Source organism: Lissotriton helveticus, chromosome 3_1, assembly GCF_964261635.1.
Source record: "Lissotriton helveticus chromosome 3_1, aLisHel1.1, whole genome shotgun sequence".
NCBI lineage: Eukaryota > Metazoa > Chordata > Amphibia > Caudata > Salamandridae > Lissotriton > Lissotriton helveticus.
The window spans coordinates 967,502,511-967,530,264 of record NC_136061.1 but is presented as its reverse complement, the minus strand read 5'-3'; the positions used below and the strand labels follow the sequence as shown (position 1 = coordinate 967,530,264).

Genomic DNA, 27,754 nt, shown 5'->3' with positions numbered 1-27,754 from the left:
TTGGGGTTCCCGGATGGCTCGGAAGGTATGGACCCTGAGAAATTCTTGGAAACTTGGCTTTAATTTTGGTTCTCAGCTGATCTCCTTTCCCCTTAGTTTACTTTGAGAAGTGTCCACTGATCGTTGGGGCCCAAACCTCTGCCCCCACAACCCATGAAAGTACGGATCCTTAATTTCAGAGACCGAGATGTGATACTCCAGGAGGCACGAAATGCTGGGGACCTTTTGCACCAGTCCACATGCATCATGATCTTTCCTTACTACTCGAGATTAGTGCTTTAGAAATGGAAATCTTTTGACAACGTCAAAAAAAAGCTGGGAGCCATGGACCTCAAATATATGCTGATGTTTCCCAACACCTTGAAAGTGATCTAGGACTCCCATGCCCACTTCTTTAGCACCCCGGAGGAGGCCTGGGACTGGATGGCAGAGCAGAGGAATCTAACCCGATCAGAAGGAGAGGGGAGGGGGTTGCAGGTGATCGGGGGGCTTTGGTGGGCACCCCTTCCCCCAACTGCAGAGGAGGACAGGGCAGTGCACCAGCACAGCCTGGCTCTAGGATTCCCGGAATCTTCTGGGACCGAGATGGACCCGTAGAGATCTGACTAAGGTGAACAGGCCACCGAATCATTCAGGCTCTCTGAATGGAACACTTGGGCAGTCACAGCTTGAAAATGCTATGAGGGGCCCGAGGGGCATTGTGGTAGGCAAGAAATAGTTTCCCCTCTTGGTGCTGTGCCCTGCATGACCCAGAGCTGCCGGATTGATCCTTTACCTACGGATCTTGGTCCTCGGCCATGAGGTGCAGATGCAGCCTTTCATCCCGAGATGACAGGAGGTTCTCCACCAAATCTCCCAAGTTCTGGACATAATGTTGGGTTGTCAGGGTGGTTTATGGATGACAGATGCTTTTAGGGGGGACGTATGGGGTGGGGCAGTTGAGGGAAGTTGTTGTTAATACATTTTGTATGTTTGCAGTTATCGATACCCAGACGCACACCAATTCTCCTACCTTGGAGGTCCCGTACCAGACATTTCTTTCTAATGTACAACACATCCCTCATTGGCCCAGCCCTTCAATCAGCACCCAAACCATACCTGTGACCCATTGCATCTAAAGTCTCCCTGGTTAACTTTTCCTTACTCTCCTGAAGTCTAAATGGCCTACAGGACCAATTCCAAAGGGTAGTCATACTCTAATAGGCCACGAGGTGGCTCCCGGCGACCCTAATGCTCCTGGTACTCATTTGGTGGGCCTTCAGTGCCCCCTCCTACATGTTTTGGGTACGACCTTGCGATCTATGCAGGTTTCTCCAGAGGTGCAAGGGGTGTGGTCATACATTTACACAGATCCTTTCCCATGATTCACCACAGCAAAATACATGCGGACCCTCAGGGCAGATTTGTGGGACTGGAGGGAAGCCTGGAGGGATCCCACTATAATCTCCTCAGTGTTTATATCCCACCACAGTCTCCCAAGGAAGCATTGGATGACTGCTACGCACTACTTATGGCGTTTCCCACCATGGTGACTATCATTGGGGGTGACTTTAAGTGTTTCCTAATCCTGAGCACGATTCCACCGTCGGTTCGACGGCATACAGGATAAGTGGCACCAAATTTCTGGAGTCTTGGATGACCTCCCTATGCCTCTGCAACATGTGGAGGGTGTGGCATCCACATGAGAGGAGAGTTACACATAAGCCCGCAGCTCACAAAAACCTCACTCGCATTGATCCAGTGCTGCTTCCAGCGGCAGATGTTCTTCTTACCACAGTGGTAGAGATTCTTCAGTGAGGTATATCTCATCATTCCCGGTCCATCTTTACATAGGCACCCCTTCAGTAACTCGAAAACCAATTTAGCGACTTAATGCCTGGTTCCTAGCTGATACTCTGAGTGCCTTGGGTAGAAGGTCACAGCATATTTTTATTCCAACCAGAGTTCTTTCTCCTCTACAGGCACACAATGGGCGGCTGGCAAAGCCACAATACCAGGATGAGTGAAATCTCTTATCCGTAACCGGGAAAGTGAAAAAGTCACAAAATAACATAGCTAGAAACACAAATCATAAAACTTGAGAAACGAGACCCAGCAAGTCCTCCCTCCACCTACTCTAAACAGTTGGAAGTGGCTAGGTCTTTCCTTTGACACCTTGTTTTGGAAGAGAGCCACCAATGTTGGCATGCTTCCCTCCACAGGGTCTACTAGTTTGGAGATAAGTCCAGTAAATTGCTTTATTACCTTGCCACTCGTGATATGCCTTCTAGGATAATGCCCACGGTCATGGACAATAGGAGTGAGAAGCGCCACATGGCAGCAACCATTGCTGAGGTCTTTGCAGATTACTATCAGACCGTGTATGCTTCCCCCTCCGCAATCCCAAAACCCTCCGTCATCCTCGATACTGGTGGCTGTCCCGTTGCCACAGATTTTTCTGCTGCAATGAGTGTTCGTGGATTTCACTCTGACACTGGGTAGGAGGTAGGAGAATTTCTGGTCGACCTGAAACTTGGTAAGACCCCGGGTCCAGATGGCTTCTCGGTGGAATTTTGTCCTAAATATCAAGATGTCCTCATGTCCATGCTGTTAGATCTCTATTTGGGGGCAGAGGACAAGGAGAAGTTCCCCCAGGAATTGGATCGCACCACCATAATAGTTTTACATAAGCCTGGATGACCCCCAGAATGCTGTGCCTCTTATAGGCTTATTAATAATGAACTCAAATATTCGCAAAAATGGTCACTCACAGACTCCTATAAGTCATCACGGACCTGATCCATCCCCATCAGTGTGACTTTATGCCACACCACAGCACAAGGCACTGCCTTAGACCGCTATGCCGGACCCACCGAGATCCAAGAGTCGCACGCCCTCATGTGTATCAATTTTGTAAAGGCCTTTTATTCGGTTAACTGGGGATTTTTAGACCGAATAATGCAACACATGGGCTTAGGCCCGAGGATTACACGCTATGTTAAACTCTTATATGCGTCCCCTTCTGCAAAGGTGTGAGTCAATGGGACTTCCTTAAACCCCTTCTCCATCTGCGGAGGAAGTCAGCAGGGCTGCCACTTGTCACCGTTGGTCTTTGCCTTTTTAATCAAACCCCTAGCAAAGCTTGTTAGGTATGATGAACAGATACAGGGCTGGCGCTGGCAAGGGGGAGAGGACAGAATAGCACTATACCGAACGGAGTCCTCCTTTATTACAGAAACCAACAGGACTCGAGTCCACCAGTGATGAGAATTTCGTCCCTTTACGGGGAGGCCTCAAGATCACACACTAACTGTGCCAAGTCACTCTAAATCGCACTTACGAGGAGGGTAGACACAATGGATTGGCAAGCACACATCGTGGTCAAACGTCTTAGCTTCCTCTCTTGATATGCATGTTTTAGTGGAACCAGCCTTGACCTTGTCCTTTAACCTCCTGACACTTCTGGCCAAAAGGAAACAAGATTCTATGTCCTGGGCACACCTCCCCCACCTGTTGCTTGGCAGAGTAGTCCTATTTAAAATGATTGTTTTTTCGAGATTATTATATGTTCTGCAAATATTTCCACATTATATCCCAGTGGTATGGTTCCGGGATCTTATGTCTACTATTAGGTTCTTCGACTGGGCAGGGTGCCCCCCTCGCATCGCCTGGGGCAAATGTTGCAAATGGACCTTTGATGGGGGCATGGGCATGACTGACATCCACCTGTAGTACTGGGCCTCACGATTGTTTGTTATTAATGATTGGATCAATGGGGGCTGGGTAGAATCAGCCTATAAATTAGAGCTTTCCCTGCTGGGTGTGGACAACATACATCACTTGCTGTACGGGGGCTCTCTCCCCAGCTTCCTCCCCAAACCTACTAGGGTGTTGATTTCTATATGGCAAACAGTGTTGAAACGACTGGGTTGGAAAAAGAAAATAACCCAACAGGCCCCGGTGGAGGGGGCAAAGACTTGCCCATGTGTCCCACCTGGAAGGGTTCCAGAAATGGAACAGGATTGGTATTACATACCTGGGTGACATGTGGAGGGGAACGTCTATTATAACATTCCAAGATTTGCAAACACAGTTCTCACTTTCCACTACACAGTTCCACGAGTACTTACAGCTGCAACACGTTCTCCACTCCCAATGGGAGGAATTCCCTAACCCCTCCGAATATAACTCGCTCAAAGCCAAACTGCTTCAGGGCTCACTAGGTACAGGAGGGATTTCACAACTATATAAATCACTGATCATTAATTCCCCCAATAAATTTGGGCTCCACAAACATAAATTGGAAGCCTGGTTGGGCCCCTTAGATGATGAAGTCTGGAGGGATGCGCAAATGGCTCCCCAAATGATTGGCATCTCCTCCTGCTTACGGCTCATCCAGCTCTATTATGTGCATACTAAATACCTCACCCAATGCCGCTCTTGAAAGGTAGGTAAGAGACCCACCTCGCAGTGGGACTGGTGTGCAGCCCCATGCGCTTACTTTTACCATGTGGTCTGGTCTTGTCTGTCCCAGTATTGTGCCGTACTGGTAATCCATTGGCAGGGTATTGACCGAGGTACTAGAGCCAGTGGAACTTTCTATTAAACTGGTGCTGTTGGGAATCTTGGAGGACGTTGGAAGACCCAGGGGAAAACATAGGTTGGTGTGACTGGTTACAGTGCTCACTAAACGGGACGTAGTGCGCTCCTGAGTGCCACACACCCTCCCAAGATTGTGGACTGGCACTTGGCAATGGACTGGTGTTCCAAATTGAAGGAGCCTATCTACATCCCAGTGATGGACTGTAGATCTGGGGTTTGCATGTTCTCATCGTGCTGCTGATTGCTCACTTGTAGTGATGGTGTCCGGTTTGGCCGGACGTCTACATACCGCCTGGACTTGACAGCCCCAGCGTTGGTGGGACCTGCCTCCCTGGCTCTGCACCATACCAGCCCCAAGTGAACAATCCCCACTCCCACAGGTCTAGGGTGCGGGGCTCCATTGAGCGTTAGCCAGTCTAATGCTCTTTCTTATAGGCAATGCTTATCGAATCTCACAAATAGCCAGCTGCACCTTTGACCCGCATAAGCCTGGCAAGATATGGGGTCTTATTCTGGACTTAGCTGCTCGGCTTTGGTTGGGTCAGGAGTCAATCTTTGTACCGTTTAACTAGATATGGAAAACAGTGTGCAAATAGAGATGGGGTACGATTGTTTAATTGTCATTGTAAACTGATAATAAAATGTGGTTATCTAATAAAATAAAGAGGTAGTCAATAAGCCAGCCCTGAGGAAAATTAACAACACGTTCACTGCATTCCTTGAACAACAATGAAAAACAATTAGAATATGTTAGAAACTAAAATATGAGATTATGTTCTAAGCAATAGGTACCTCCTGGATGAGATATCAAACAACAAATCTAAATTTCCAGCATCAATAGTAAATTTTAATAACAGTAGCTCCAAACACTTCTGACTAACTTCTGTAAACCTAGGACAGACTAAACCATATCGTCTAACTCAACTGTCTCCATAATGCACTCATGACTTCTGGGTATGCACTGGTGTCCTTGTCATAAAGATGCCTGGATAAGAGCTCAAGTCTGACTTTTAACAAGAGATATAGTAGCCTCATGAAAGGCGAATTTGCCTCTCTTAATCTAGATTTAGTTGATACATAATTAAGATCACTAACAGACAAACTAGTTTGAAGTATATGTTCATGCGGGGAACATCCTTTACAACTCAACTTTTACAACGAAGTACCTTTACGATGCAACCATTACAACGCAACTTTTACAACGTCTTGCGCTGGGGGGCGCTCTAAGATAGGGAATAGTTTCCAACACCTTCCCTACTATCCACGGGGACTGGAGTTGGAATAGTAAATTAAACTATTCACTATCCAGCGCCCCCCAACGCAAGTCGTTGTAACGACTTGCGTTCTAAAACTTGCTTCGTAAAGGCATGCGTTGTAATAGCATGCGTTGTAACGTCATACATCCGTTCATGCTTAACTTAATCAGTCACCATTGTAAGGTTAGAGGAACTTATTAAATGAGCAAATGGGCTTAAGACATACTCCTGGTCTAACCTAGTTAACCCCCTCTGCCTCCAGGCTGATTTACTCATAATGATAATCCTTACTGCCATCGCAGCTATTAAAGGTTTCTTGTCATTAATTTATCTGAAAGCTTAAAGCCTGTGGTTCAGCCAGAGATTCCAGACTATACAGACACGGTTCTGATCATACACCCTCAATTACTGCACGTGTTGGAAGCCAGTGGACCTCTTCCAGCATTTTAACCCCTTCGCTGCGGGGTGTTTTCCCCCCTGTGCAGGGGGTTGGGGGGAAGGGCCGCACGCAGCGCCCCCATGCTGGTGACGAGCTGAGCTCATCATGAGGCAAAGCGGAGCTGCCCTCATGACGAGCTGAGCTCGTCACGGCCACACCCGTTTTTAGAACGTTCAGCACAGCGGGGAAATTAGCCCCGCGTGCGAACGTTCCAACGGCCGTGACGAGCTCAGCTCATCATGAGTGGAGCTCAACTGTACTCCATGACGAGCTGAGCTCGTCACCAGCATGGATGAGGTTAACTCCAAAAAGTGTAAAATCTAAATAAAACTCTGAAATAAAAGGTGGGCTTCTCGGGGCGTGGCCGAGATGGACTTCGGATGAGACGTGTTCCCAAGTCTCTCAATCCCTGCCACGATCTATCCCACACAGCTGCTTGCACATCTGGGATTTTCACCCCTACCTGATGTGTTCTGGCTAGCAGAACCTACTGAACACCAGCAGAGCAAGAATAAGGGCTGACTGGCTGGGGTATCGGCATCTGAAGTCTACGATTGGGGAGAGGAGTGTGGCCTATGGAAAAATTGCTGTGTTGCGGTCTTGCTTCAGCTGTGCTAACGCCGGCAGACGCTGCTTCGCTCTATGGCAACATAGCAAAGGCACCTGAGCTGGGCCCCTGCTGGGAGGCTGCATTAGAGGGTAGTGAGTCCTGCATGCGCCTGGCAGCTCCATCCTAAATTGCTCAACAGGTCTCCCCGACCCTCCCGGCCTTACCCGACTGAGGGACGGGTGGTGGTCGACCGGTGCGTGTGGTGTGGGGCCCTGGAGGGGGAACATCCTTTACAATGTGGGTATTACAACGCGCTACCATTACAACGCTGCTATTACAACGTAAGTCGGTACAACGACTTGCGCTGGAGGGCGCTGTTGGATAGGGAATAGTTTAATTTTCTATTCCAACACCTTCCCTACTGTAACGTGGGCTGGAGTTGGAATAGAAAATTAAACTATTCCACTATCCAGCGCTTACAGTGCAAGTCGTTGTAACGACTTGCGTTGTAAAAACAGCGTTGTAATGGCATGCGTGGTAAAAACCCGCGTTGTAATGCCATACACCGCCCTGGAGTGGAGCTGTGACAGTGAACATACCTCCTCCTTGATCCAGGCTCTGTAGACAGAGCTGCAGAGGCCCTTGACTGTGGCCCATGACGATTCAGCACTGGTGGAGGCCTACCAAGGCCTGGCGTTGGCCCTTCCCCGGCAATGGGGTTTGGAGGGTAACTGGCCTTGACTTGCAGCCCAGACCGCAGGGATCTGCAGTAGCTGCACCGCTCCCCTGGGGACCACCAAGGGGTTTACTCCAGAGAAGTTGGATTATTGCACAGGGGGAGGGACGCCCTCCCTACCGTAGGATACCCTCCCTACTACAGTGAACTACTACGGTGCAGATTTAGCACCCAGACCACCAGTCACACAGAACGGCGCTCACTGAAATGGGTACTGCTGAGTTGGCATCCTCCTAGACCCTAACGGAGCACTTGCTCTTGCTGCTAGGTCACTGAACTCCTGGGGGATCCCAGTGATGGACTGGAGATCTGGGGTTTGCCTGTTCTCATCGTGCTGCTGATCGCTCACTTCTATGATGGTGTCCGGTTTGGGCCGGACGTCTACATACCTTCCGCACTTGACAGCCCCCAGTGTTGGTGGGACCTGCCGCTCTGGCTCTGCACCATACCGGCCTCAAGTGAACGATCCCCACTCCCACAGGTCTAGGGTGTGGTGCTCCATTGAGCGTTAGCCAGTCTGATGCTCTTTCTTATAGGCAACGCTAGATTCAATCTCACAAATAGCCAGCTGATTGAGCATTGGGATAGTTCTCTTCATCTTTGCAACCTAAAAACTAAATGAGCAGGTGAACTCCCCACTTCGGCAGCAACGTTTTTGAACACCTTCTTGACCACCTGGCTTTTCTGTTCGAAGTGGACCTCTTGTGATTGGGAGCAGAGTGGACCCCACCCTTACCTTCTTCAGAGAGTGTCGTCTCAGCCACAGAGAGTGTGGCACCGGACAGGGGAAGAAGGACCGTACTCTAAAGGACATGCTCACCAAGCCCATCGGCTCGCAGAGTCTCATCACTGGAAGACCATGAAACAATTCGCAACAAAGAGATTGAGCAGCTCCAGCAGGAGGTCCTCCGACTCTGTGACCAACATTTGGACCTGCAAGCACATGCCAAAGATTTGGAAAACCGATCGCAGCACCACAGTGTTTTACAGCAAAGGTATACCTACCGGATTTGAGGGATCTGACATCACACTAGTCATTACAGAGCTCTTCCGTTCAGTCCTGGAGGCTTCCTTAGAGACTGGAATCAAGATTGACAGAATTCACAGAGTGGGCCCTAAGGTACCCAACTCTGCACCTCCAGTGGAAATAATTTTTGGCATGTGTTTATGACTTTCCATTAAAGGAGGGTTCGTGCAGCCCGGGACAGACACCTAATACAGTATCAAGGTTTCAAGCTGATGCGCTACCAGTACCTGGCTGCCTTCACCCTCCAGAAACGTAGAGCCTTCTACCCTGTCACTGCTCATCTTAGATCTGCAGGCATATCATATTCGTGGGGGCACCACTTCCAGCTTGTCTTTTGACTGAACGATAAACTTCATCAACACCGATCACTGGGGAGGCTTGTCATCTACTGGACATCGAGGACAACACTCCTGAATTATTACAGACAACCCAGGGCAGCGAGGGGCCTGAGGACGACGCAGATGGAGAAGCACTAGGGCGTCTCTCACAGAGCACCATCCCGATCTAGCCACCATGGCTAAATAACATCAAGTGGTGTTAGAGACACTAACTGGAGATTCTGGCAGTGCAGCCGAGTCATGAACCTGGCCGTGATACCTCTATTTTTCAGTCCAGATGGGTGGTTCGGGCAGAGGGCGGGGCGAGAGGGACTTTGGGCCACCACACACACCCCACTAACTCTATCAGTTAGGTCCTTGACATTGGACACTGACTTTACTTGCAAATATTTTTATGGTTGTTTGCCCAGTTTTCTTCTTTGTTTCGTTTCATTTTCTGGAAACCTACAGCCAATGACCTTTCTCCATTGTCTCACCTGTATGGCCTGTATTTCTGCACCCTACACTACAAGATGCATATCAAGACCTATTCTTTATCTCATGATGACCTCTTAGCGCTTTCCTTACCTCAGTCCTATGCAACATAATCTGCAGATTCTTATCCTTATTGTAAAGGGCCTTAAGAATCCTGCCAAATGCCGGGCTAACCTTTCTTACCTTGAACATTCAGGTGCCCACATCTGTCTTCTTCAAGAAACTCACCTACTTGCCAGTGACTGGCATAGACTGCGCTCTAGAGCTTTTCCACACCAATTCTTCTCCCACTCCACATAAACCATGGAGGTGGCAATCTTGGTATACATCTCCTTTAGAGGGAAAATAGTCCCCAAGCAACCTGAAATTAGGGATAGGCTGCTTGCCTATTCAGTGACTCTGGGCACTCATACCTTTACTTTGGGGACTATCTATAATCCTATAAAGGACAGGAGCACTTTATACATCACGCAGTGGCTGTTGTGATGACCATTCCTAACAGTCTAAGTACTCTTGGGGGGTGATCTAAACCTGGTTTTCGATAACAACCTGTACAAATCTGCCCAACCGCAAAGGTCAAACAGTAGCCCTCTCCCAAGCAGGCACACTCTGGCAGAAGAAAATAGGTTTGGGTGACATTTGCCGTGCTCTACACGAACAAACACGAGACTTCACGTTTTACTCTCATGCAGATAAAGCATATGCCTGAATAGATCACTTCTTAGGCTCATCTGGCATTCGGTGTATGGCCTCGGAGATGGAACCCCCTTCCCAGTCAGACAATACGTTTGTGCCGCTCACCTTGACCATCCCATCTTTGCAGCCTCAACTAAGAACCTGGCAGTTGAGAAACTCTCTTACACTACCCTGAGATTGTTAAGAAAATGAACAAGGCCCTAATGTAGTTCCTCGCAATTAATGACACAGCAGATGTGTCCGTCTCCACTCTGTGGGAATCTCTGAAAGCATTGATTAGGGGCAAACTGATAGCGATTTCTGTGGCAGACAATAAGCTCCACAGAGATAAGAGGGAGCACCTATCATGTAGGGTCCAGTACCTCGAGCACACTCATAAGGGTACTGACTCTCCTCGGGTTTGGAGACAGCCAGAGGTAGCCTTACACAATTGGCGGGTATTGATCTAGATAGAGGGGAATACACTGTTCTTCATCACACTTATTATGTTGGTGGAGATATGTGCGGCCGCCTCCTGGCTAATAGATTGCAGGTGCAGTGACAGGCTGCAGGAGTCCAGGCCGTGTTCGACACTGATGGCTGGAACATAATCGAATATCCCCATATTGTCGCTACTTTTTGAGAGTTCCTTAAAGAGTTTTAAGCAGAGCAAGACCTACCCGCAGATAGACCACGTACATATCTCAGGGATGCCCATAAACCGAAGTTAACGCCAGAACAGGTGTCTGATCTGTAAACGCCCGATTTGGGTAGAGGATTTTATTTTAATTATTGCCAGGCAGAATCCTCTTAAGTCACTGGACCCTGATGGCTTTACGGCGCTCTTTATAAAACCTTCTTCATTGACCCTAGCCCCCTCCTAACCAGATTGTTTAACGCTATTAAAGATCCAGCTTTGATCCCGCCTTCATTAACTGGCATTCTAGCAACCCGCTTGGGCCCCCTTCTACGGGGCCTCATTGCCTCTAATCAGGCGGACTTTGTCCCCCAATGCCGGTGTGGTGACAATACGAAGCAGATCCTGCACTTAACAGATAAGGCCCAACGTTTGTTCCGTGATCTAACGCAGAGAATGCGTTTGAGTGGGTCCATTGGCCATACATGCTAGCTACTCTTAAACACCTTCCAGCTTATATCATTCTAGGGTTGCCCAATGCACTCACTTTCTAACTCAAATCCTGTTGGGGGTGGCAGATTGGGTTGACTTTGGGGACGACCTTGCCGAATATTCTATCACACTGGACAGGGACAGCTCCCCACACACCAGGGATGGCTGCACCATCTTTGGTATATGCTAAGGATGAAAAGACTGACCCTTACCCTTGTGGAACAGGGCACCTCATATCTTGAGCCCTGGAGTCCTTTTATAGCTTTCTTATCCTCAGAATTCCCCAAACGTACTTGCTTCAGATACCTCCATCTTCCTTGTTTAATTGAGGTTTTTAATGATTCCCAGTAAGAGAGCATTGGTTAGATTACTACATAAAAATGTGTAAGACCACATTACTCATTACATCTCGCAAAACGGTGGAATTCCGTAATATAGCATTGGAATCACTTTTTGCAAATATGCTTGTAGATGCAGCTTAATGAAATAACCACTAAACAGGTTATTAAAACACTGGAGGATGTTCCGAGCTGCCATCACCTTCTTAGATATCAATTCCAAGGGGCTCATTCAGTTTAAATTACTCTGAATGAGCACACCAGATATTTATATTGTAAAACAGCCTCAAGTCTGGTGGAGTCTATGCATCAACAAAAAGATACTTTATGTTTCCCAAATGCTACTACCTGAGTCTTCAAGGTCATCATGCTAAGCAAGTTAACCTTACAAAAATCAGTAAAGCATCAAACTGGCATTGAAGCCCAATGGCTGGGTACGTTATCACAACCAAGTTGCCCCCGTATAATAGCATGTTTAAGTGCTTTTGTAAAGTCTTGGGCAGAAAGGCATCAACTAGTGATAGATAATGGGGGTGATCATCAAGATACAAAGCAATCACGAATGGAGCTGAAATAAACCCCTGTTTCAAACTGTTAAAGATTCTAATTCTATCACTAGATGGGCTTTCACAACGCAGGCACCCTTGAACCATAGTGCAAGCATGCCTGGGTTGCAGGGAATCATTGTTTATGTGCAGGAAAGTTTACCTTCCTGCACATAAACTATCACTATTGGTGATTTGTTCCTTCCATATGTACTGTGGAATGCAGCACACATAGAAGTGGGCTGAAGCATGCACTATGGCACCGATGGGAGACCATGCAAAAGGGAACTACAGACTTGATATTGCAGCCTGTGTAAGTTGGTGCTTGCACCACTTACTTAAGATATAGGTTTCCTATAGCTAAGGGTCACTGAACTTAAAACCAATAAGTCACCCCTATAGCCGGCCTTTGCAATCCTGAAGGCAGGGTGCTTGGTTCTAAGGGAGAGGGTGCCCCTGCAAGAGCAGGACACTCCTATAGCCTATGGAGTCCATTCTCCCGGGTTGTCAGTGAAGCCGCCATATACTATATAGAGGGGCACAGAGTAATTACGCGATGACCATCTCGAAAATGGCTGCAACGAATCCTATAATGTTTGGTAACAAACATGCTTGAATCATACCGCCACACGAGGTATGATTCAAAGCACTGGAAGAGCCCTCCGTTAGGCTCTCAATGTTCCCGGTACCAACATTCTAGACCCGGAAAGCACAAAATGGTTGCTGCTGACCAGAGACACATTTCTGCCCTCCTGCTGTTGAGACAAGCTCGAGCAGAGGCAGGTGGAACAATAGGCATCTTGTCACAGGGAGATGTCACCACCTCCCAGATAGGATTTAGTGTATTGGAACCGGGTGGGTGTGCTTGTCAGCACCAGAAAGTCTGCATGAGGTGCACACTTGGTGTCCCTGTGTATAGTCCAGTTCAAACCAGTTCTGGGAGCCGTTGGCTCTCGCTCTGGGGTGAAACTGGACAATGGACATGGGTGTAACCTCCCCCCTGTCCAGACCCTCCCCTGGGAGGGAACCCTGAATCTTCCCAACCCATTCCGTAGGGTACTTAAGGGCTTACCTGGGTGTAGGTCCCTGGTTCCTCGTGGGATAAGATTCATATCAGACACCACTGCTCTTCTACAGTCTGGGCACTCTGGACTTTGCCGGACATCGTTTGGGCCTGACTTCATCTCCCTTCCAGGCTGCTGCATCTTCTGTGCCTGTGCATCATACAGGAATCTTCCAAGGCCTGTGTAGCATCAAAGGCACTGGAAGAAATCTCCCTTGGAGTGAAGCAGTCACTGCCCTGCACCGCAACTAAGTTGAACGTTCTGCTGAACCTGACCTCCTCCAGACTCCAAAGGTTCTACAACACAGATGATGCTTTTTCACAGCTCCTGAGGTTTGCCCTGTCCTCTCACCAAGTTTGAGGCCAGTATCCTTTGAGGGGGTTGCAATAACCGAACCCCAGTGCACTGCATCAACTTGCAGTTGCAAAGGTTTGTTGACTTCTTTCCCAGATGACCTTTGGGCTCCAAGTAGCCCCAACCTCGCGCATCGCCAGTGACCAGAATTTTCAGCCACACCATATCGTGGGTCCACTTGAGGGTCACACTTGTTTCTTTTGGGCTCCCCTGATTGCTCGAGCCTGTCCTGACTCCCCTGCTGTTGATAAGTCCCCTGGACTTTGCTGGTCCCGACGTTGCTCCTTCTTTGATTATTCCTGCACAGGTTGTATTTGCCAAGGCTTGTTGGTGCTCCCACCTGAAACCGACCCCTCAGCACTTAACATCCTTTGTGGGACAGCTTGTCCATGGCTCCTGGTCCTCCTCAGCATCGCCTGATCCTCACAGTTGCAGAGTCAAAGTCCTCGTCATCCATCCTGCAACACCTGACATCGGAGGGCATTCATCTTCTAGGTCTCCTGGTCACTCCTGAGTGACATAGACTCTGTCCCCTCTGCTTGCAGGTACCTCTCATCAATAGTACATCCTCAGAGACACTTCTCCCTTCTTCCACAGCGGCACTTTCCTAAAGTCCTCCATTGGGTGCGATGGCGATTTCCAATTTCACCTCACACATATGCACCCAGCTTCCCTGGTGTAGGTAACGTGGGTACTAGGGTATCCATGGGTGGGGTGGCTCTCCAACTCTCTGTCTTCCACGGGGTTTCTTCAGGGTCCACTAGGAAGGGTCCTTAATCTTTAAAAATCCAACAGCGACTTGCACATAGAGTTGCACAGAGCACGCGGTCGTGTTTCCACACTGCATGCGCTCTCGGTGGGGTCCCTATCCACCCACTTTGGGTAGGTCCGTGGGTTCCCAGCACTTCTATGTCCTCTCGACTCCGTCTTGATCCAAGTCGTGGTTCTTATACCACTTTCTTAGTATATGGTTTGGTCCCCCCCAGGGGTCCACTGAGTATTTTGTGCTATTTACTGTGTTTCTTTGCTAAAGTATTGTGTGCATTGTGTTTATCTCTGTGTTGAAGATATTGGAACATACTATGGAGTATTACATAATAAATACATATTTTTTCACTTAATCTATACTATAAGATTGCATTCTGGTAAAACAAGCTGCTTTACACTCCTTCTGGACTAAGCCTGAAAGCTGCTCTCCACAGCTACCACTTAGAGAGCTTTCTAAGGTTGTCTAAGACCACTTAAATCACCATAAGGGTTGTCTGGACTGGTGAAAGGTGCCCACTTACACAAGTGGACATCATATACCAGGCCAGAATCTCACAGAAGTCATGAACAGAAGCATTGACACTCTAATCATTCTAAGATGGAGGAAGTTCCCTGTGTAGGGAATAGAGATCAGACCAAAGAAAGATGGTGACCATGTTCCTCTTCTGGATCACCATAGGCAGAACAGTACTAAGGACAATATTCTCAATTAGTCTTTGCGCATGTTGGTGGGCTTTCTCACTCGTTCCAGGTTGCACCCAACTCCCCTCCTGTTTGCACCTTTAATATTTTCTTGCGTTCCTGCTGGCAGGATTCATTACGTCACTCTTCTTTGTACGAAAGTAAAGAACATGCAGCAACTGTTCAAGCCTCTCCTTCATGCAGAGCACATACACAGCACAGACAGAATATGGATGAGATTCACAAATAAAACACATCACAAGATGCAGCAGTGCAAAACAGATGGGATCCAGCACAGACAGGAGCAGTCCAAGAATCCCTCACACACAAACCAAATACAGCTTCGAAAGCAGAAGAGCAACTGTCTTTTGTGCACACAAAACAGATACAGCATGAAGAGCAGCAGTACAAGCTCCACTCATGCAAACAGAACAACTGCTGTGATGGCAAGAGCAGAGGAAGCATGCCTTATAAAGATGAAGCAACAAATACTTCTGCATTCTCTTGCACTAACACAAAATATACAGCAAAGTGGTGTTCCGTGAGGCTCAAAGGCACGTAAGGCAAATAGGACCCCTAAGTGCTCACTGGGCAAGACCATGGAGCGTCGCTCCACTACTTATCAGCAGTGCAAAGAAGGAAAAATAAAATGATAACAATGTTGTTATAATTTTATTTTTCCGTGCTGCAGCAGGTTTGGGGTGGGGCTTGGCTGTCGTCACAGCTAGCAGGAGGAGGAGGAAATATGAGGCAGTGCATTACAGCCCGGTGGAGAGCAAGGACAGGCGCCCACTGGCGCTCAGACCAATCACTACGCTGCTGTCATTGTGACAACCATCAAGAAGATGGGGTAACCCAAATAGTCAGCAGACCTGGGTAATGAATATCATTCAAAAACAGTGGTCTCAAACTATTCTTTTTACTAGAACCAAATGAATCAAGTAGTTATTTAAACTTTCTCTTATTCAAAGGGCATATACAGCAAATTAGCCCGGTCCAATCAATGTCAATTTTATCCACAAAAAACAAAGCAAAAGCAAAAGCAAAAATTCGAAAAAAATGGGGCAATTTTAATTCAATTCATTGCATTTCTGGCTGTCTCATTAAAAAGCATTTATAGTTGCCCAAAGAAAAACATGCAGAAAGATAGAGTTATAGAGTGCTTAATAGGAAAGAATGGAAAAAGCAGCAAAAAATGATATTTACAAATTCATATATACAAGCAATACGTTTGTACAATATACAATTCCTTAAAGTCCTGTTGTTGTGCCACTTTAGCTTCTTCCCTGGTACATACAACATGAGAATGCAGGTGGACGTTCCTTCCCACATAGAACTTGCTCACAGTAGGGATGTGGTCAGAGGGCAGCACCTAGCTCCCTAATCATTGTCTTGTGGATGATTCTTTGTTACTTGAAACCTTTAATCCCTCCACAGTTTCCCTGTTTGCAGGGGCGGCTCTAGGCTAATGGTGGCCCTGGGCAGGGAGCGTAGGTAGGGTCCCCGGAAGAGGGTTCCAGACAGGGTGGAGCATGGAGGCAAGTGAAGAGGGGGGGTCATGGTGTTTGGAAGTGGAACAGAGCCGGAGGCCGCCAAATCCCTGCCAGGAGCCACAATGCATATATGTATCCAACCTCAGAGGATTATTATATTAAGGATATATATTGTTGTGGTGGCCCCTGGGGTTTGGAGGCCCTGTGCAGGTGCATAGCTTGCACATGCCTAAAGCCGCCCCTGCTGTTTGTGTTCGATGTGCAGCGTTGGGTGTTTAAAAGCCTACTCAAAGCATGAGTGATTAACTTACAAGTGGGAGGTGCATCTTACTGACCTTGAGCGTCTCTTTCCCGCCTCCTTGAGCAAAGCACACAATTGGAATCTTGCCACCGTAATTGGATTCTAGGAAAATGCAAAGGGAAATAGATGAAGTCCAACAGCGATCCACCACTCACCATATCGCAAAAGATCATTTTCAAAACCAGGAATCGGGGCCAGTCACGCCCTGTGAGAGGAGACGTGATCTATAGATGCTAATTTATTGGATCTGAAGACTGATGGCCACATGTACCAAAAGATTGGTAGCAAAATGCAGTCACAAGTAGCACACAGACTTTTTGCGACCAAACTTTGTGAAGCAACCTATGTACAAATAGGTCGCACTGCAGGTCCAGGTGCAGAGGGTCGCAAAAAGATCTGCATAATGAATATTAACTAGGCAGATTGCTCCTTGTAAATGGATACGAACGGGGGAATGGTGGTCTGCAGGAAACACAAACTACCATCCTTATTTTTGCATTCCTGAACGTTTTCCTTTAATGTTCCTTAAATAGACTGCTGCTGCTTTTTTTTTAAACTTCTTGCTTGTGAAAAACATTAAGGAGAGCAGGCAATGGTCCTATTTCCTCTTTTCAAATGAGTTACTACCCTCTTTGAGTTGTTGGTAACTGATGAATAATGTACAACCACTGTTGCAAGTTCAAACTATTAATACATACCATACTACATTGCAATTAGGAGGGTATGGCCCCTTCACACCCCTACTTAGCTGCTATTCTCTATGGATTGCTAAATCCATTTTGCACGTCGGAAATACTTTCCCAGTCACAAAATGGCTTTAATACATACATTTTGTGAATCACAGAATTTGGAATCTCAAAATGACATTGTGAATGTGGCCGCACACTCCTAAACCTGGAGTGCGGAGTCCAAAGACACCAGTGGGGGTTGAAGTAGGAGTAAAGACTCGGGGGTGTGGGTCATTTAGAGTTTGGCAGGGTGAGAGAACGACTATAAATCAACGGTTCTCTATCCTCCCTGGAGGCAGATGAACTGCTGATTGCCTGCCGGTGGTCAGCCAAGGGTAGTAGCCAGTCTTTATCAGGGATACCGCTTTATAAGTACTGTAACATCTGCTCTGTATTGAACAGTCCTTCATATGTGTGTTTCTCTACATGGCTCTGCAATGGCGTATAATGACCACCGAGCATTGGGATAAAACTCTCTGTATGTTACAGAGATTATGATTTCTTTTATTTCAGAAACAAAACACCTATGTAGAAATGTGTCTCTGTAAAAGGAAAAAGAATGCAGAGTGAGCAAAAAATGGCACCCTGTCCGACATTCATATTTTACATGCAGTTACATTTGAGAAACAAATCCAACCCAAGCAGGCATCCCTGCTCATGTTCTCTAAATATGGGGGCAGATTTACAAGCCCCTAGTGCCTCATTTACGTCAATGTTGCATCACTTTTGTGACGCAGCGGCGGCGCAAATCCTGCTCCATGGTGCAGCGGTACTTACAACGTGACGCATCTGAGAGATGCGTCACGTTGTAATGCCCTGCACCACATTTAGGCGTTCCTGTGCAGGGGGGGGGGCGTTCCGGCGCAGGAACGCCTCCTAAAAGTGGCAGAGTGAAATCTACAAGATTTCACTAAGTCACTTTTGGGCCCATGCTTCGTCAAAACCTTGCGCCTGCCTGAAGCAGGCGCAAGGATTGACGCAGCATTAACTAGATAGGGCCCCCGGAGCATTGCTGGAGCTGCGTCGCACTTGCGACGCAACTCCAGCAATGCGTCACTTTTACGGCACAGATGTGTGACGCATCTGTGACGTTTTTGCACCATGGTGTGCCGTACTGTAAATGCGGCGCATCCATGATGGCGGAGCTGTGACGCACAATAACTGGCGCATCCCTGCTGATTTGCAGGGATGCGCCAGTTATTGTAAATATGCCCCATGGTGCTTTACCCCCATCCCCCCACCCCTTTTGGGGTTTTAAACTTCCTGTTAATGTGCAATATTTGATATTTGAGCTTTCAGAGCACCTGAACTCAGCTATTCACTTACAGAGACGAATCACATGCAGAAGATTGGAATGTGCCTTGGGCTCATCATTCATCGGCTTGTGGACCAGTGCTTAATTTGTGCAGGTGGTTTCCCTCTGCTTGTACCGGCACTTAATTGCTGGCACCAGCACTTAATTTCCTGCACCAGCATTTAATTGCCAGAAACTACACTTATGGCAGCTGCCACTTGGTGGCACTGTTTGTGCAATTTACAGATTCGTTGTTCGTTAATTCAATATCCATTATAAACAACTAATACCTGCCACCCAAACAGCTTGAATTGTCACACTTGTAGCAGTGTAATGGTTAGTAGTTATGTAAGTACAGTGGAAATGTGTGGTGCAAACTGCGGTGGCATCCTTACGAGGGCCCAACATTTTTTTTTTTTTTTTTTAACAAATTAAGCACTGGTCCAGGTTCAGGACTTTAAGCTGTCTGCATGTGTAAGTATGTGTATGTAAGTGAAAGTGAGTGATAGATAGTGAGTAAGTGGAGAAGTGTGGCTCAGGGGTTAGAGGCAGCAGACCCGGAAGCTGAGATCGGTCCTGGACCAGGGTTCAACTCCCCGCCTCGGCGGGTCTTGGGCTAAAAAATTCCACAGACTCGATAATTCTCGCCCCGGTGCCTCCTCGACTCACGGGTTCACACTCTGCGACTCTGGGCAATAGCTTGCTTAATCTCCACAACGGCCCCTCGCGGCGGGATGCCTGACTTTCACCTTGTGGATACCCTGCTATCTCACAGGGGAATACCAGGAAGGGTTCCCTAAGCAAGCGCCGGGAAACCCACTGCGGGTAGCTGTGCGCTATATAAGCTCAATTACATTTACATTTGATGCAAGGATTTACTATTCTTTGATATTAGGAAACACTGCATCAAAGTGCTGCACTGCATCAAGGAGGGAGTAAGTAAACTGTACAATATATACAAAGAACAGGGCTGGCTTTACCACTGGTGGTGCCCTGTGCGACATTGTTTGCTGGGGCACCCCCCAATGACCACCTCGCTATGGATCCCCACACTACCACCATTTGACAGTGCCCCCTCCCCAATTTTCCATAACCACAGTCTCGTAGATTCATTTAGCTTTATAGCACCTCTCATACTAGTTTAAGGCGTCAGAGCACTGTATATCACACCTACATTGCACAGAGACAATCATACGTGTGTAAATCAGTGTATAGGAAATGTTACATAAGACAGAGGCCTACAAGGTGTATGAGTCACGTCATCCATACGGGTAGGTAATATATTTTAAGAGTCCTTGGTCTGGAAAAGCACAAATTTAGGGGCATATGTTCAAGGAAATGGTGGAGTGAGGCGTCAACCGTCATGGCTTAATGCCTCACTACGCCACTTCAGAAACGCTAAGCTGCACCATATTTACAACAATATGGTGCAGCCTTGCATTTCCCCCTACTCTGGCACGACACTTAGCAGTGTAGCGTCAATGCAGGCACTATTGCCCCGTAGTGCAAGGCTGTCTGCCGGCAAGGGAAATATTGTTTATGTCCAGAAAAGTCCCCCTTCCTGTACATAAAGAATCTTTAAATGCCCCTTCGTCACTTCTATGTGTGCTGCTTAATGCAGCACACATGGAAGTCACAAATAGCATTTGTTTTAAAGATAGTTTATGTACAGGAAGGGGGACCTTCCTGTACATAAACAATCCAGGCTTTTTCCATGGGTGCTGCACAAGGCAGCACACATGGAAAAAGAACAAACGAGGAGAAATAATGCATTTCTCCTCGTTTCGCCAACTCAAGACCAGGATTTCCCTGGTCTTAATTGTGGCGCTGCCTCCTATTTACTCTGCCCTTGTAAATATGGAGCAGCATTAAAAGCAATGGGTGTTGCAGTGGAACTCCCACCGCAACACCCACTGCCAACTCCTTTCACGCTATTGCGTGAAAGGGGGCCTTATTCACAAGGTAGCGTTAAGCCACATTAAGTGGCTTAACGCTGCCCTGTAAATAAGGCAAGACCCTATCGCCACGGGAATGTCACAAAAAGTGACATTCCCGTGGCGATAGGGGCTTGTACATATGCCCCTCAGGGTTTTCTTTAATAATAAGAATTGATTTCTACCCAAATGAACCCTTTTTTGCAATTTTAGGATAAGGAAAGACTGGGCTAAAAACATGAATCTGTAATATATTCCTTGCAGTTTGCATGCAGCTCTTTGATGCCTGTTACTAGCTCACTGCTCTATAATAGGATTTTAACAGTTAAACTACAAGTAACAAAAGGATCTCTCTGACAAAAGCCATAACCATTTGACCTATTAATAGTATATGCACTTCTGTGATCTGAATTGAACAACTCCCAGATTCATCATTGTCATGTTTTGCGAGTCCTTAATAGCGATTATTTAGGAATCGCTATTAAAGACTCGCAAAACGGGATTCATGTAAAAATCGCAATGTTATTTGCGATTTCTACTGCTTCCTTATTTGCGATTAGCAAATTGCTAATCGCAAATAAGGAATGACTCCCCATTCATTCCTATGAGCCTAAAGGCCCATAGGAATGAATGGGGAGTCATTCCTTATTTGCGATTAGCAATTTGCTAATTGCAAATAAGGTAGCGATTTCAAGGGTGCCAGGGGTGTCCAAAGGACACCCTGTAGCACCCCTGAAATGAAAATGTAGACTGATGTTGCGCACACACATGTCCAAAGGACATGTGTGTGTGTAACATACAACTTAGAAAAATGCACTGAAGTCAATTTTTCTAAGTTTTCGCTATTTACCACGAAGTTACACTTCGCGGTAAATAGCAGCCCCATATTGCGAATTCGCAATTTCAAAAAGGTTCATGAATAGCATTTAAAGAATCTCTAATTGAGATTCCTTAAATGCGATTCTTCGCAATATAGAGATTTCTAGTATAGCGATTTTTGCATTTGGGATGAGGAATCCCAAATGCAAAAATTGCGCTCGCAAAGGGCCAGATTCTCAGAATCTGGCCCTTTGCGAGCCGATTTTAGTATGATGAATCTGACCGCAAGTTCTTTGCAACAGGCATGTTAACCTTCTGCGCTGCGCCATGATAAGTCAAAACTTCCACTAGGAGACAAAGCTCCGATCTCTCTAGAGGAAGACCATTAATCACCGCAGTTACCTGACGTTTATTGATGCTTGAAAATTGCTGGGACAAGGAACATCGAATCAGGAGCTTTTAAAACAATACACATGGCGCCCCCACCCCAAAGCAGCGCCCGGTGCGGTGGCACCGATCGCACCGCCCTAGAGCCGGCCCTGACAAAGAAATGGAAACGGGTTCTCTCCTTATGCGCTGGCACGCTTTTGGCAGTCATTTCACAATGCACACACTTTGTGCCACAGTGCAAGGAGGTATGTATTCTCAGAACCATAGGTTTTGTACTGGGAGGAGTCCCTTCCAGTAAAAAGCTATGCTTTAAGGGGTTTACCACTCTGTATTTGTGCTTTACAATATAACACACATACAAAGTTGGAAAAAAATGAAGAGAAATTAAAACATTTCGTCTCATTATGCCTCCTTCCAAGAGCCGTGAGATTTTGGCACAAATTCATGTTTGGTGATGTTTGTAGATAGGGATTTCCATCAAAAATCCATTGGTAGTTACGGGTAAACACCCGTGCACCCCCCATGGAATGCCCCCTTGACGCACAAATTACACAAAGCAGCGCATAGCTCAACTTTGCATTACTTTCGATACTATCTATTGCAAATAATGATTTGCGTTGATCATTACACCCACCCTTATACTTTGCACTAGATTCGTATTGCAAAAGTAATGCAAACCCAGTGCAAACCATTAGTAAACATTGCCTGAGTGTCAGTAAGTAAGATTGAGTGGGAATGAGTGAGATTAAGAGTGATCAACAATGGAGTGAGAGAGTGAGAATGAATACAAAGGAGTATAAAGGATTGTAAGAGAGTGTGAAAGAGAGTGAATGTGTGAGTGTAACTGTGAGGGAGAATGCAATGTGATGCTTACGAGTTTGTCATTGGCCCATGGCATGCTGATGGTAATTATTATCTTATAGACATAGAGAGGGCAAAAATATTGGTGCTGGCATACTTGCAGCAGTCCTTATCATGAAAGACACCTGAGAGAAAATACTGGCAGCGGCTCATTGGGGGTAATTCTTAACATTAAAGACACCAATAGTAACATACTGATAGTAGCATACCAGAGGTAGTTCATGGCTTAGAGGGCACCCATGGAAAATACTGGCATACTTGAGGAAGCTCTTGACATGTGTACACCAGTGGCAGAATGCTGGTATTAGCACAATTGAGGTAATCCTTGGCATAACTGTGGAAAACCTGGCAAAATGCTGGCTCTGACATACTTAGTTAATTTTTTAGATAAGGGTCACTTATTGCACAAAGTGCAAAATTCTAGCACTGACATTTTTTATGCAAGTTTTGAAGAAAAGGGGCACCCATGGAATCATGACAAAATGCTGGCCCTAGCACAATGGAGATAATATTTGGAATATTGGAGCACCAATACAACATTTTGAAAAAAATGGGATCAAATTCTAGGGAACATCAGGTTTCATTGGCTTGGCGCACCTTAAAAGGATTTGAATATTTAATGAGTGCCCTTCAGCGCCTATGGCATTTTAGAACATTTATGTGAGCCTTTTGCCTTAAAATACATAGCTTCATCCTATTTTCTTCAAATTTTGCTCGTGGGGAGAACCCCCCTTTAAGAGGTCCGGCTTACCTGCTTTGCTCACTCAGTACAATTCGAGGCAAGTATTATGCCCCAGAACTTTCAAAGATCAAGCCAGTGGTGGTATCTGAAATAGACATTTGTTCTGTTCTATGCTGCTATTCAAATTATGCAATGGCAATTGTTGTGATCTTAGGGTCAAGTGACATGCCTTCTTGGTAAAAGTTCCGGATCAATGGTCATTTGATGTAATTTCCTGTGTTGTCATTAAGGTCAAAGGGTATGTGATGCCACTTCCCATACCCCTGGCATTTTGGTGAATCGATGCCCATACAAATATTATTTCAATGAGTCAAAATATAAAATTCTTTCAGCTGGTCTACAGGGGTTTATGTGGCTCGAACCAATAAATGTGCAGTTAAGTATCATCGTCTGTGATTGCAAGCCAACTCCCTCCCATGTTACACACCAGCATCACCGTTACCCTTGAACCACAGAATCCCCAGCCAACAAGCACATTGAAAGCGCACATTTGCAGCCTGGCAGGCGCCACTTAGTCCGCTTGTTTCGTGGTGGTCCTCAATGTCACCCCAATGGAGGACTAGACGTCTTATCAGGAGATCCCGCCTGCCTAACAGACTTTCTGTGCCGAAAGTGCATCCACCGCAGTGGTGAATGTAGAAGTGGATGACTTCTTTATCACTTCTGAAGAGCAAAAAAATTTCCCCAATGTGCTTGGAGTTTTCTCCATGTGTTGTGGACATTTTAAATAGAAACAGTTGATTGACCACCTTGTATATTGCAATGAAGAACTTGAACTCTATGCTGAACTTCTACCTCCTTCATCTAGGCCAAGAGACATCTGGGATCCTCTGACTGGTGCATAGGAGACCTCTTTGCCAGGATTAGATGGTGGAGCTCACTGCTGAATGAACCCTTATAAATGTGTGCTGCTCATTATAGTGGTTGTCCCAGGGCACCAAATGTATATGTAGGATTGGAGTTTACTGAGCATTAACATAGATCTACGTGTGGGTGGGAGGGATGGACCTACATGTGAGATACGGATAGGTTGCTGATGTGCAATGAATAAGCTGCACTTTCTTATTACCAGGTGTAATAAACTCCACACCCCTCATTATATTTTGTCAGCTCAAACCCGCCAGAATTTAAAGAGTAAGAAACATACAGAAAATTCCGGGTCCGGAAGATTTTGGTGTGATATGCTTCAATTACAGGTCAAACCTTACTTAGGGTCAGTGAAAATGTTTGCACCTAAAACAAGTTTTAAATATCCTGTTGCAGGATTTTATCAAATGTGATGATTATCATATCCAGCCTAAAAGGCTCAACAGAGGCTGCTCATGCTATTAATTAGTTCACTTTTATGCAGCTATTCACACCACCCTGCTGATGTTGGTAAATGCTGTAAAGATCTGGGAGTCTTATTGTCTGATTTAAATGGTATTCAATTTATCAACTGCAGAGTCGGCCACACATTTTAACTCTGACCTGTAGATCACCACATCTCAGCAAGAAACGTTCAACTCGCTGAGCCACCCTACTCGCTAAAGAAAACTGGTGATGAAGAAACTACTCTGAGTGGTAGCAGTTGCTGTTGAAGACTGAAGTAGGCTCTGAGGTCTTCAGATTTGTAATCATAGGAAGTTCTTGAAGTAGTCGCTGCAGGAGGGAGGGATCCTCAACCCATGTTCACATGGTTCAATGCAACAGGACAAAGCCCTGCGTTGATGCTCCACAGAATACATGATGCTGGGGCTCATGGACAGCACTCACCAGGCTATCGACTGTAACAAATTGTTCTGAATTGGTCAAGGCCCAATTAAGGGCTTCACTATGAATTGGGAACCAGTGTGCAATGAATGCCCACTATATGCCAGGAATAGACACCATAATGCCAAAACTATAATGGCTGGGCATCACAATGATGTTATAGAATTGAAAAATGTACCAAGACTGGCAGCAAGGCATCATGTACTAAAACGACTACTGTCTGTTACTATGTGGGTTCCCTTAGCAAATACTAAACACTTTAATAAGTCTACAGGGCACACGACGTTGTAAAATATAATAAACCATGCAGCTTTACTAGCTAGGGGTGGGCGAAGAATTCTGCTCCGCCGGGGGAGTTTTGCCCACTTCAACAAAGCTCCACGAATGATGTGTAGCAGAGTTTTTTCTCTTGCCCTGCTCACCCATGGTAAGTTGGCAAGCGCTCACAAGAGAAAAATTGCGCGCCTGACCTTGGTGAGATTTCTCCTCACAAGCAGTCACTGCAGGTCGCGACCGCTTAAGTTGAGAAATCTGCTGCTTGTGTTGAGGATGCTGCCACTCGAGTAGAATGTCTACTCGTACTTGGGGGCGCTAGGTGGCGCACTGGCAACATGGCCGCACTAGGGTGAAGCTCCTTCTGCCCGGAGCTATTATCCTTCCTTTTATCCTGCTTTCTGCCCCATCGGATGCCTGAGACTTAGCTGTGTGGCGGAGAATCACCTCCGACGACCCCGCAGAAAATTTGGAGGCATTCGGTATTGCCACATTTTAGAACTGTCGTGTGGAACATCTGACCGGAGTGCGGTGTGGGCCTGGGGGCGTTACCGACGCGGACAGGGACACTAATCGCACTCAGGTCCCCATCAACGAAATAAGCCCCCACCACAGAGAAATTAGCCCCTAGCTCAGCAGCACTCACAACTGCCTGGTAGCCAGTCCGGCCCTGTCCGCAGCTGAGAGGTGACTGGCTGGGCCCGGAACGACTGCGCTGGAGGAATTGGTGGGGAGACAGCCCTAGACGGCTTGCGGCGCCCGCGACTGCCGGAGGACAGCGACCCCTGTGACGAGCCATCAGGAGGTGGCGGGAGCATCTGAGCACAGGTGGGGACAGGCAGTGACGCCCTACGAGGCTTGCAAGTGCCACCGAGCAGCAGCGGTGTATGCGAGGGAGCAGCGCTGCTGGTACAGAGTGATGCTGGCACTGGGAGACGCGCAAGAGGATCGGCAGTGATAGCGGGCTGCGGGGGCGAGGGGGATCTGTGCTGCGCTTGGCTGGGGAGAGGCTGAGAGGCCTAGGGTAATGGTGCACGTTGATACAGCCCCCTCCCCCACTTTTGAACTGAATAGGAGGCATGTATAGAGGCCACTGTGGGGAGACTTAACTGCCTACGAGCCCGGCGAAAGAGGCAAGGAGGCCCGCAGCACTGAATACATGAGGCTGGCCCCAAGGTTGGACGCCATTACTGGATGCTTAGGAAGCAGGCAACTTCCTAGCTGTGGCAAGCCAGACAGGATACAAGTTTGCTCGAAAGATACACGCTCCTGGAGAGATTACCAGATTCCACCCCCCCCCCGCCCCCCACGAAGACAGTGAGGCACCAGTCAGGGAGAGGACTCCCAAGAACTGTGGTCCCCTCCAGCTACTGCAGGCAGATCTGAGGAGAGGCCCAGTGACAGGAGAAAAGAAGCCTGCCAAAAACACTGAAGTAGGTGAAAGCCTTGGCATTGTGGTGCGCAGGCCGGCTGGGAGAGATACGTGGAGACCGGCGAGCTGGCAATTTGCTTGTCTGGAGAGAGACACTGGGATAGGACAACACTCAAGGAAAAGCGCGGGCGTGGCCCTATATAACTACGACTCGCTGCCAGTAACCCTGCCAGGTACACCGACTATAGGACAGAAGGCTAACCGAGACCGCTGGGTGCTGTGGTGAGGGAGTACGGGTCCCAGCTTGCAAATATCCCCAGCCACTGTACCAATATGGGAAAACAAGATGCGAGACAGCCGAAATTGAACTTTGAAGCGAAAAGAAGTGCACGTGTTGTGCAAGAAGATCTAGGCCTAGAGGCAGGAGGAAGTACCCAGGAGGATACCACAGCTCGGCTTGGTGACATCCAAGAATGAGGACTTTGAAGCGCGCAGCAGGCGCAATAACATATGCGTAATTGGGATCCCGGAATCCACAAATACAGGAAAAATGGAAGAATATGTGGAGAAAATGCTGCTGTCGGATATAGGCGCAGAGTCTTTTTCCAACCAATTCATCGTAGAACGGGCCCACAGATCCCTTGGACCACGACCTCCCCCAGGATCCAATCCTAGGCCCATCATAGCGAGACTCTTAAATTACAGGGATCGTGATGTGGCCTTGCGCGCAGCAAGAAACAAGCAAACCCTGTCATTTGACGGAAATACATTTTCCATCTACCCGGACTTTATGCCCATAGTGCAAGAGGAGAGGTGCACATTTTTGGACGTAAAGACCAA

At 47.1% G+C, this 27,754-nt stretch overlaps 1 protein-coding gene across 1 annotated transcript in view; it reads right to left on the bottom strand.

The window, feature by feature from the left end:
* TRPM8 (transient receptor potential cation channel subfamily M member 8) overlaps positions 1 to 27,754 on the bottom strand; it is a 267,091-nt gene that overhangs the window by 126,515 nt on the left and 112,822 nt on the right. Inside the window, exon 8 of the mRNA XM_078683346.1 lies at positions 16,784 to 16,851. Within this exon, the coding sequence (XP_078539472.1) occupies positions 16,784 to 16,851 (68 nt within the window). The remainder of the gene's footprint in view (positions 1 to 16,783; positions 16,852 to 27,754) is intronic.